A 12,308-nucleotide genomic window follows, 5' to 3' on the forward strand; every position below is an offset into this window, starting at 1 on the left:
ACTAAGGAATTGAGAAAGATTGTCAAAATATATGATTTTCTAAAACGAGCAAGAGTTTCTAAGAGGAAAAATGAGAAGGAGCAATGTGTACAATCAGCCAGAGCCCGAACGGTGATTTCCCAAAATACCCTTACTTGTTTTTGTTGTGAGTTATTATTGAGATATTAGTGATGCATGCTAGAAGATAGGCTAGGTATTTCATATCTTAGGGCTAAAGTTGCTTGATTTGTGATGCCTTAGCCTAGGAAATTTTCTATCAGTGATGTGCTTTGAGTATGTGCGGAGTAAGAGTATCCAGCAGGAATCTTTTAGAGAGAGAGGGCTTTGAGTAGATGAGGAATCTAGGAGGGATACCCAGATAAATAGTGGAGGAGCTTAATGAGAGAGTAGTTAGATACCCGCGTGGGGTAGGGTTACTGGAGTTTGGTGACACCGCTTGAGCGTGAGTAGAGAAAATATAGTTGTAACCTAGAGTGGTTTTATGTGTTGTGACATCCCCAATTTCACGGCCAGAAAAGACCGATTTCGTTTATGCTTTTTAAAATAAAATCAGAGTAATCATTTCATTAAAAGTGTTGCGGAATTTGTTACCAAAGCCAAACATGATAAAAATTTATCAAAACCTTGCTTTAAGAAATATATATTTTTATTTCATAACAAAATCTCGGGATGTCATGTTCCAATACAGATCAAAAGCATAAACAAGACATTATAAGCCTTACAACAGTTATTTATAACTAATGGCCTATAATCCAAAATCACTCATCATCATCATCCGACTATGCTCGGGGTCCACTACCTATAATCATAAAAAAAACTGAGTGGGTCAGGCTTGGAAGCCTGGTGAGCATATAGGGTTTTCAAACGACAATACATAAATTTATTATGTTTAAACATCAATCAGTCAACCAAATTACCCCAATTACCCATTCCCGTTATCCTTACCTTACGTCCCTAAAACAACTATCACAAGGGACCTAGCCTAAGGATTTTCATTAGGGGTGACAACATTGTTTTCCTACAACAATTTATGTCAAATAGGCACGAAGTCACATCGTCGCCAAGATTTATCTAATAGGCACGACATCACATCGTCACCAAGATTTATCTAATAGGCACTACGTCTCATAGTCGCCAGGGTTTACCTAATAGGCATGAAGTCACATCATCATCAAGGTTTACTTAACAGGAAATAACAACATTGATCCCCACATACTAACCTTATACAGTGATCTTACTAGATCTAGCCTAAAGGATCGTTATGAACAACTAACTACGAAACTGCTTCAGAAATCCTCTAGCAGCAAACAAGGATTGATAAAGATATTGAATGAATGGACTAAGTTTAACTACGAACCTTTGTTCATAAAAGAAAGAACCACAAGACAATTAAGTCAGGGGTAGTTATCAATGCCTAGGCTGTGGTCTGAATATCGTGAGGTATATAACCCCCAGACGCACCCTATCCAGCATCGAACTTTGCCTAGGATGTGGTCTGAATATCGTGAGGTATATAACCCCCAGACGCACCCTATCCAGCAATGGAAACGCTAACTAATGCCTAGGTTGTGGTCTGAATATCATGAGGTATATAACCCCCAGACTCACCCCTATCTGGCATCGGAAAGGAAAACACTGACTAATGCCTAGGCTGTGGTCTGAACCCCCAGACTCACCCCTATCCGGCACCGGAAAAGAAAACACTGACTCATGAAGCTCGTCCGATCACTTCACAAAAGAAACGAAGACTCAAAATCTCTTCAAAATAAAAGCATAGCGAAAATACTAATAAAGTACTCCCGTACGCTCCCGTACGCCAACACGTAATAGTGTCAAAAAGAAGAATTAATGGATGAACACATAGTTCAAAAACACCTAAGGAACATATAGTTCAAGAACACTTTATGAACATATAGTTCAAACATACGTACCGATTACGAGTCTACTAACGTTCCACTGGACTATCTAAAATAGTTTGTGGCCATTGTCTATACTCTGTTAGATGACTAAATCATCTTAAACATCGATACCTCTCATCACTTTATTTTATCACACACCAACTATCTACCCATGTTCTACCCAACATATCTGTAGATATATATATATATATATATATATATATATATATATATATATATATATATATATATATATATATATATACATACAGTTTAAAGCTTGTATAGAATATCAACACAACAGTCACCTCAAATAAACAATTAATATATTTACACGTAACACGTATTTTAAGATAAATACTTCATATCTATGTGTAAATTGAAAGTGAATATACACTCACATGATTTGATGATAATCGGGCAGCAATTCGTTTCCTAAAACGATAGTTTCTAATAAAACCAGGAGTTTTATTGAGAAACCGGGCTCTGCGAAAGGTCGGGCTTCAAAACCGAAAAGATAAATTTTCCGGGCCTTCGGGCACTCCGGGACGTGTTCCGGGCGTTGGAAATGATCTCGAGGCATCGGGGGAGGTCAAAATAACCAAAATATTGAAAAAGGGGTAAAAATGGGCAATTTCCCAAAATTACTCGGGAAGTCTCGCAAGGCCACTATTTATAGGGGGAGCTGTGAGGGTTCGGCCGAGAAGGAGGAGTCGGCGAAGGCAGGTGGCATCCGCAGAGCGAGGACAGGTGGCGGGTGCGAGCTTCGGACACGCGACGCCTTCGGATTGGGCCAGCGAGGCATCGGAAGATCATTGGACCGCACCCTCGGTCCAATCAGCAAGCGACACGCGGGTCGGATCACGTGGGTTTCATGCGAGGATCACGTGGTTACTGTTCATGCGAGGGTGACTCAGCAGATTTCGCCATGTGGCATATGCGAGGCGAGGACACGTGGCAAAAGCGTGACTATGCGAATTTTCTCGATTTTTGTGCAAAAACTTCTAAAATCCATAACTTTCGCATACGAGCTCCGTTTTTGACGTTCTTTATATGCACGCGTAGCTAAAATTACGCTCTACAACTTCCATTTAGACTTCGTCGGCTAATTTTGAATTTAATTTTTATATATTTATTTTTAACAGACCGGCACAGGAAATCTGTTAAAAATTCATAACTTCTTCATCCGACGTCCGTTTTCGTCAGACTTTTTACCGTTGTGCTACTAATGACGAGACCTTCAATTCTCGTTTAGGTTGTGTTGGCTAAAAATCACTCGATCTAAAATTCGAGTTTTTAGCTGTCTACTGCTAAGCTGAAACTTCGAAAAATCATAACTTCCTCATACGAAGTCAGATTTGGGCGTTCTTTTTATCGAACTTCTTGGTTTAACGAATAATACGACTTTCGTTTAGATTACTAAGGCTAAAAAGTAGTTTATCAAAAAACTCACTTTTTACGACATTCGGTACCGTGTTGGTTTTGTCGCGAAACTTCGACAAGTCATAACTTCTTCGTTATAACTCGGATTTCGTCATTCTTTATATCCCCGAAATCCTTGGTTCGACCACTACAACTTTATGTAAAGATATCGGGCTTATCTCACACTTTAATTTTGATGCTTATTTTTATTCTTAATTAATTAAATCCTAATAATTAAGCATAAAACACATAATTCACATAAAATTCACATAATTCCTTTTCATTTCTTCTAAATGAGTTACAAAGTTTAACCTAGACCATTATGTCAATATTAATGCCTAGCCTATAAACATGAGCGTTACATGTGTTGGTGGAGGTTATTCGATGCCCGAATGTTGTTTGCTTCATGCTTTGTGGAATTCTTGATGATGGGAGTCAGCTACTAAGTGAATATGACGATATTCAGGAGGTAGGTGGCTGGCATCATGAGGAATTCTTCAGCAGCTGATGGCGGAGAAGTGAGAGAACCTAGGAAGATCCTAGGAAAGTGACTTAGTCAAATAAGTACGCTAATAGAGGATAGTATTCGCTGTAGGGCGAATGTGTGTAGCGGGTTTGGTGATCAGGAAAGTTGAGCAACTACTTAGGAAATCTGGGATGATCTGTTTGGAAAGTATGGGTAGATGTGGAAGGTATTATGGGCTCGTACTACTGAAAGAAGAGGACCCATACTCGAAACAGGGAGAATCCCAGAGGTTCTGAGTAGCAGATTGAGAAGAGAGATGACATGGTTTGAGTACAATGATTTGCAGCAGAGTGAAAGGAGATAACATGGTTTGGGTACCATGATCCGTAGCAGATCGAGAGGTGATCACATGGTTCGAGTACCATGATTCATGGCGGTTAGTGCTTCTGGTTTTACCAGTTGTACCGTGGTGGTTGACTAGTCTGAGATCAGGAGATAGAGTGCGGGGCCAGAGGGCCATGTCGAGCAAGTTTTAATGGAGTATACCTGAAAAAGGGAAATCGAGTTCGTTCCCGAGGAATTTTATTGGTGAGATGTTAGTGGGAGTCGCAAAGCTCAGGGATCAATAGAGATGATGCTTATTGGAGGATCGAAGTCTGAGTCGGGCCATCGGCTGATGGATGAGATGTCACCTTCTGTGGCAAGATTTGCATTGTTCCCGTTTCCTGGAGAAGCGAAGGAGATATCGAGTTTCCGGTTTCAGAGTTGGAGGAAAACCCCCATGGGGTAGCATAGGTGGTGTCCCTTTCATCAGAATATGTAGGCAGTTTGTCTGTTGCGAGGTATTTCTGGTAACAAGGAGTCATTAGTGGAGGTTGAGATGGAAGAGACCCAGGAAGGTGCCTATATGAGTGTAGCATGCTTTTTAGCAGCAGTTACAGGTGGCTAAGAGGAATATATCAGGGCGGTGGCCCTCATTGTTATGTCGTGTATCAGTTATGAGAATGAGGTTCCATGCTTTGATGATGATTCCCGTGTTGGGAGGCGGGTCGAGGAGTCAGAGACGTGGTGCGTGACAGGGCATTATTTCCAGACTGAGGGTCAGGATTTTCGGAACAGTTGAGGTGTCCGGCGGAATATCGATCGGAGATTTCGAGATCCCTAGAGACAGTCGCACTGGGAGGATTTTGAGGTTTTTGTCTGAGTTTCGGGATAATTAGAGTTGCTTGGTTTCCATAGGGAAGATCATTGAGTGTTTACGTGGTATGTTCCATGATTCAAGTGTGTTGTACCTGGTGGAACAGTCTATGGAGTAAATTGTTAGTATGCCCACTGGTGATAGTTCGAACCCTGAATGAGGGAGAACTGGGTAGTCGATTGGGAAGATCAGCGATTCGTTCAAGTGCGGTTAGGGAACTGGTTACGGAGATCTGCGGTGCGAACACTTGAGACCCGGGTTATTGGTGGATGAGGCAGGGTGCAATAGCTGAGATTTTCAGGTATGGGTATAGATTGTAATCTATACCCCAAAAGAGGGCAACATTTGGTTGGTCTACCAATTTTAGAGTCGGTATGAGTAGTTCCTTTAGGCAGTGATCAGTAGAGGGTGGAGCTTCGGATTTTGTCAACGTGTTTTCAGTCGTTAACAATTCCTCGTGTTTCAAGTTGTGAGTTGAAGTATTTTGAGGTTCGGAGCTATGCGAATGGAAGATCAGTGTACGTGACAAGACATCATGAGATTTTGTGATGGTGTACCGGGGTATCTGAGTATGACGCCCCAAAATTTTGAATTATTTTGAGATTTGAGTTGTAAGTGGAGTATCGAGTGACTATTATTCCAGTGGGAACCCATCAGTTAATTGTCCCCAGAGAGAGACTGTCTAAGGGTGTATCTGTGTTGAGATAAGTGCCTGGCTTATGATAATTTGCATCAGGAGTGGTAGTGCATAAGCTGGGTGAGTGTAAGCACTTATCTATATTGAACTATGGAGCGTGAGTTGGTGAGTTTAGTGTGGTGATGTGTGATGATGAGGTTATGGGGTAATAAGAAAGCAAGTGGATCCGGGTGGAAGTATTCGCTTGGGATTATCAGGAGAAACCGTGGAGTAAGCCCATGCTGAGTCAGTGAGCAAGAGAGTGTTATAAGACTACGGAGAGCCGTAGCATCCATGAGACAGTGAAAGAGAGTGTCGTGATACTGTGGGGAGTCGTAGTACTTACTGATTAGAGAAAGAGTGTTGTGATGCTACAGGGAGTTGTAGCATTCACTGAATAGTAGGAGTGGGTTGTGATACTGTGGCGGAGCCATGGTATTCATTAGCCAGTGAGAGAGTATCGCAAAACTAGGGGGACCGTAGCACGCGGTAGTCGATAAGAGTGAATATTGTTCTTCCAGGGGGTGTAGTACTCACTAGTCAGAGTATGGCGCAGAGGAGTTCTTATGCTTGGGTAGCCTTACCGTTTGAGTCTTCGGGAGCCTGGTTGCCGAACCAGGGGCGAGGCAGGGGTCTCCGTGTCAGTTGGGAATTTATATATCCCAGGTTGAGTGGGGATTATCGTAATCGGAAGGAATTGGGGAGAAGGTGTATGCTTAATTCGCGAATCTTGGGTCATGAGTTGAGTACCATATTGGAATTGAGTGGTTCCAAGTCTGCTATTGATTCAGAATCTCGAGCTTGAGTCTGGATTCATTCGTTTGTTTGAGTAGGCGAGATGAGGTTTCGGTTTTGTAGATGGGTTTTATTTTGAGGGATATTGATCTTCATCTGATTTCTTATACCGAAGTGGGTCAGCTTCGTTGGTATGAGAATACTCACGAGACGCATGGAATCAGTGGGTGGTAGATGACAAAGGTCGGAAACGAGACGATTTCAGATGAGTTGTAGCATCCGCTTGGGGTAAAGCAAACTTCGTGACTTGTGTGTCGCGGTGAGCCGAGATAGTTATTGTGAAAAGGAAGTCGGTGAGATGTTTTGGTTTGCAATTAGTAACTTTTGGAGGTTCATCTATTGGGTCGGGAGCTGAACTGGTGCTCAGTATTGAAGGGTACATCTAAGAGGAATCTGGGACTTATGTCTATGGGTGTCAGAGGATACTTCCAAGTGAGTATAGTCTTTTCTTGTGTTTAAGGCCATATTTTTGGGATTTATTCTTTCCGATAAGTTTTGATAGTTGTTGAGGCGGTGGGTCCTTAGTGGGTTATGACCTTTCCGTTCCTCTTGAGTTCGACCGGGATCGATTAGAGAATCAGAGTTGGTAGAGTGTTCTTAGAGTCTGTTAATCGATGAGAAATTAACATCATATTTTGCGAGGATGGTCTGGCAGAGAGACAGACCACTAAAGTTTTCTAGTTCGGAAAGAGTCAGATCGAGTACCGCAGCGGCAGATGGGTTTATCCTTCTTCGGGGTCGGGAGTTCCTGTTGGGATCAGGTGTCTTTGGAAGAGATTTTTGTATGATAAGAGGTCCTTTCGGTGGTGCTTTTCGGGTTATCGGTTCGATCTATGTGTTGATAAGGAGCGATTTCGAGGGCAAAATCTAATTCAAGTGGGGGAGAATTGTAACATCATGTTTCTGATCGTCCGTGATTAGGGTTCGTGGGCTGCAAACCGGGCATGAGGGAGTCTCGGGGTTGTGACGAGTTGCTAGGAGCTTAGGGCATCTCGTCACCTATCCGAGGGTATGTGGTTCGTGGGAATCGGGGTTGTGTCAAGGAAGCAATGACAATTTGATGATTTGGCAAGATAAGTCCTTTAGTTGAAATTGATGGCAGCGGAGTACGCTGGGCGTACGTATGTGTACACTTAGTGTACTCATGCGCGTGACATTTAAGCTGAGCCACCTAGTACGCTGGGCATACTAGGCACAGAAGGAAACCCTAATTAAGAGGAGTATCCCTATATAAAGAAAGAGATGGCCACAATCCTCATTCAGTAACCCCCCCCCCCCCCCCCCCCCCAAACCTTAATCCTCGTGCTTAAGCTTATGTGTGACCATTGTGAGCTTATAAGTGTTATTGTGGAAATTTTAGAGTGAAGAAGGAGCATGGAAGAGAATAGAGTTGGAGTCTAGGCTTTGGATCTGAGCTTTTCTGTGGTTGGAGCATCATTTGGAGGTATAAAGCTCAAAGCTTTCCCATCCTTTTTGCTTTGTGCATGATATGGTCCATTTTTGGGCTTTTGGTACCAAAGTTTGAGGCTTTATGAGTTGTTGCACTCCAGAGCTCAATATCTGTCCTTCTAAGTGTTTCTAGTGGTGAGGATCCATAAAAATTTGTTCTTGAACGTGAAAATCAACCCACACATGAGATTTGAGTATTTTGAGTTAAGAGAATAAGAGTTTTATGTGTTTGTGACCTTATCAGTCATGAAAAGGCTTAAAGTCACTAACTTTATGGAGTAAGAGATGATAGGGAGTCCAGATTTGAGAAATGAGTTAAGGTCTTAACGGGTTAAGACCAAGATAATGGACTAAAGCAAAACTGGGCGTACGCCCAGTGTAAGTTCCAGTACGCCCAACGTAAGTTCCAGTATGCCCCACGTACTGGGTTAGAGTCCCCGATCAGTTTCATCCATGCGTGAGTACGCTGAGTGTACCAAGAGAGGTACGCCCCGCATAACTCCACTGTGGGCTTTTGGGCTGGATTTTATCATGGCCCGTGAGGGTTGGGCCTGCATCTTTGGGCTTGTGAATTTGAGACTATGAGCAGTGAAATATTATAATTTTGCCTTGGGCTCTTGTTTTGGACTGGCCATTTAGTTTTGAGAGTGGGCCTCAGGTGAGCCCCTTTATTATTGGGCCTTGGCAGGCCCAATGGGTTTTAGGCTTTTAATGAGTTGGTTAGTGGTATTCCTTTAGACCCAATGAGTGAGAGTCTGGACTTAGTTTCTAAATGGGTTAATTGTGGTTTTGGCTCAGAGTTAGAGGTCGGTGCGTAGCAGCAACGTTATAGGGGTTGTTCATCATCCGAGGTGAGTCTTCTCACTATACTTTACCATGAGTAGTATTTGTGTGACAGAGATGCCTTATTTGCTTATCTGTGTAGTGTGATATCCTACAGTATTTCTTTGTGATTTATGTTGTGTATTATTCAGAGTTTACCGAGTTTGGATCGGAGGGTCCACAGAGTTAGGACCAGAGGGTCCATCAGAGTTATGGGACTGGAGGGTCCCACTGAGACACAATGACTGGAGGGTCTTATTGAGTTATAGCCTCGAGTGGATAAGGTTTTGTGTGGTATTTTGGGGAACTCACTAAAATTTGTGTTTACCGTGTTATGTGTTATGTGTTTAAGGTTTTCTCAGAATCGCAGGAATGCACCGGCTCGATTGTACACACCAAAGAAGGAGTTATGATTTGAGAATCTTGGAGTATTATATATATATATATATATATATATATATATATATATATATATATATATATATATATATATATATATATATATATATATATATATAGAGAGAGAGAGAGAGAGAGAGAGAGAGAGAAAGAGAGAGAGAGAGAGAGTTGTGTTTGTAAATAAATTAAATGGAATTTTCGTGAAACGTGATATGAGAATTATGTGATTTTTAATAGAAAATTTTGTTTGAAAATTTACGGTGTTACAGTTCCCCTTCACTTTCTTTATTCTGAGTGATAGTATCTTGGATATGATTTTGTAGATACACCAAATAAGACTAATTGGCCTATAATCTCTAATCGTGAGGGGATCCTTATCTTTGAGGACTAACAAGAAAGATGAGGTGTTGAAAGAAGAATCAATTTTTCTGTATTGCTCAAAGTATTTAACAACAGGTGCGATGTCACCCAGAAGAACCTCCCGATATTTCTTGATGAATTTGAACGTGAAACCATCCGGCTTCGGAGCTTTTTCATTCCCGCAAGACCAAACCGCCTCCTTGATTTCCTTAAGGGTGATGGGGGATTCTAATAGATGCGAGTCATCGTGTGATATTTTTTTGAAATAGTTGCTCCCCAATTTTGGTCTGACTGACCATTTTTCTTTGAATTTGTCAGCAAAGAACGAGTATATCTCCTGCTTTATAATTTTTGGGTCCGTGCACAAATCATCATTTATCATTAGGCCATCAATCTTATTTTTTTGATTGTTTTTATTTATGTGACCATGAAAAAAGCTTGTGTTTTCGCCACCATCAATTGCCCATTTGATCTGAGATTTTTGCCTCAGATTGAAAGACTTGAATATTTCAATCTCTATGATTGATTTGTACCCTAAGATTCTATCATCAATCTCCTGGACTGTTAACTGTTGCGACTCAGCTTCATGGTCCAGAAACTCCACCAATTTCTTGGGTCTCTGTAGTTCTTTTTCCTCCTTTGGATAATCAGATGCTCTCTATTTTTTCAATCCATTTTTAATGTGTTTGATCTTCGCAGTTAAGTACAGATCAGGTGTACCATATCCTACAAAATTATTCCAATTAGAAATGAATGTATTTTTGAAACCTTCCCTGAGCATCCAAGAATTGAAGAACCTGAATGGAGACGGACCAAAATCCTTACGTGAAGTAGATAAGAGGATAGGGCAATGGTCGGAAATTTCCCTTGGGAGAGCAGTAACAGAGATATAAGGAAATAGATTAAGGAAAGTAGGATAGACCATGAACCGATCAAGCTTACTTAACTTGAGGTCTGAGTTGTGAAAACAGGTGAACCTATGACCCCCCATTTTCAAATCACTAAGCCTAATCTTGTGTATGAAGTTGTTGAAATCTCTTGTAGTTCTTTCGCAGAAATTAGAATTGAATCTTTCTCCTCTGTGCCTCACAGCATTGTAATCTCCCATCATAATCCAAATGCCATTTTTAGTGTTTTTAATTTCAATTAGTTCCTTCCATAATTCTGCCTTTCCAGTAATTAGTTGTGGCCCATAAATATTAGCAAAGATCAAAGGTTCACTAATGCCAACCCATGTACCAATATTGATAATATAATGCCTAGAGGAGATAACCTCATTAGAGGTAAACACGTTCCTGTCCCACATGTTTAGGAGACCCCTAGGCCTCCCAGATGCGTTAACTCTACTAACACCAAATTCATCATCACCCCAACACGAACGTACATCAATGTTTCCAGCCTCCATTAGCTGAGTTTCTTGGATTGCTAAGAAAGAAATTGGGTACCTCATCTTTAGCCTCCAGACCCAACCCACCTTATAGTTCTCACCCATTCCCCTTGTCTTTATTGAGAGAAAATTCATTTGGCCACTGTAGCCTCATCGGATACCCCAAGGATTTCAGCCAGCAATTTATTTCTGTTGTCAATCTCGAAGCCGACCATAGCTCCAACTTCTGCAGTGGCCTCAATCTCACTTATACTCGGAATTGTGTTGCACTCTAATAGGTTTGAGAAGGTAAAAGGGTTCCGATCCGAGCGAGGGAGATCAATATCTGGGAGGTTGTTGCTTTCCTTAACAAACAGAGTGCGTACAGGGAAGTTTGCCGTATCGGTGGTCGGAGAAAGTTCAAGAGTACGGCGCCTATTCTTAGATGAACACCCAATTTCATTTGCCTGCTTATCTGAGGTTTGACCATTTGAAGGTGGAGTGTGCGATTTGAATGGGAAAGGTCCACAGCACCCAGATTGGTCAAAGTTTGTGGGAAAGGGAATGGGCCTGGGAGAGCCCATGAGAGCTGATTCCACATGACCCGACCAGATTCGCTAATATTCCCATCACATGTTTGATTAACGTTAATTACCTCGGTCTCTCCATGGGGATGATCCCGCTTCCTTAACATCAGTCACCAGCGGAACCTTTTAAGCTTCCAAGGCTATCGGAGACGCTTGAGTTGGATTGATCGGTTCCGCATTCAGTTCACCGGAGTATACATCAAACTCGTCCCGATCTTAATTCCTTGATTCTTTCATGTCCTTTCCGTTTCCAACAATTTCGCCTTCTTCAACACCATCCATCCAGATGTCTGAAATACCTTCTTCTCCTTCGCTTAATGCGCCATCATCATCGTCTGTTTCTGCCAAAGTAGTTGCATAGCCGGATTTGTCATCAGAATCTGATTCGTAAGGCTGTTCTTCACTTTCAAACTTGAAGGGAAACCACAGTTCATCTTCATATTCAACCACCCCTACTTCAAATGTCATTCCAGCAGCCTCTACCTTAATCACATCATTGATTTTTTTCTTTTCTTCTGTAAGAATACCGATTTTTACCACCGATAGATCATTTCGTTCTGCAAAATGATCGAAGGGGACAATGATTTTCCCAATTTTCCTTGCAATGGTAGAGAAGTTTGAGACACTCCATAGGCTGATAGGCAATCCAACTATCCTTACACATGCAATCCGATCGAATTTCTGATCCACATCATCCCAGGGTTTCAAGTAATTGAATATGCTCTTCCATTTTCGTTCATTGTTCATAAAGTCCCTGGCTAGACTTGAGGAACCAAATTCAATAAATGCCCTCATGCCTCCTGCATATTTGACTTTTGCTCCAATGTCACTGTGAATGGATACCAGTGTCGGCAGATGACCGAGATGATC

At 41.7% G+C, this 12,308-nt stretch overlaps 1 protein-coding gene across 2 annotated transcripts; it reads right to left on the minus strand.

Moving 5' to 3' along the window:
- Nucleotides 1-9,338: 9,338 nt before the first annotated feature.
- LOC122194529 (uncharacterized) lies at nucleotides 9,339-11,353 on the minus strand. Of its 2 annotated transcripts, none has more exons than XM_042895491.2 (2): nucleotides 10,311-11,353; nucleotides 9,339-10,211 (listed from the first exon to the last, which is right to left on the minus strand). In XM_042895491.2, exons 1-2 carry the CDS (start codon nucleotides 11,005-11,007, stop codon nucleotides 10,144-10,146), a joined length of 765 nt encoding a protein of 254 aa, XP_042751425.1. In that variant the 5' UTR covers nucleotides 11,008-11,353; the 3' UTR covers nucleotides 9,339-10,143. The 2 variants fall into 2 exon arrangements, with proteins under 2 accessions (XP_042751425.1, XP_042751426.1); XM_042895492.2 differs by having other exon boundaries at nucleotides 10,283-11,353.
- Nucleotides 11,354-12,308: the final 955 nt, after the last annotated feature.

This window comes from Lactuca sativa, chromosome 5 (assembly GCF_002870075.4).
Source record: "Lactuca sativa cultivar Salinas chromosome 5, Lsat_Salinas_v11, whole genome shotgun sequence".
Taxonomy (NCBI): domain Eukaryota; kingdom Viridiplantae; phylum Streptophyta; class Magnoliopsida; order Asterales; family Asteraceae; genus Lactuca; species Lactuca sativa.

Bases quoted from the DNA above. Each gene is read 5' to 3' on its own strand.
- LOC122194529 (XM_042895491.2), bottom strand. From the start codon at position 11,007: ATGAATTTTCTCTCAATAAAGACAAGGGGAATGGGTGAGAACTATAAG. The intron at 10,212-10,310 runs GTAAGGATTTTG...ATAATTTTGTAG, and splicing joins TATCCTCTTATCTACTTCAC to GATATGGTACACCTGATCTG.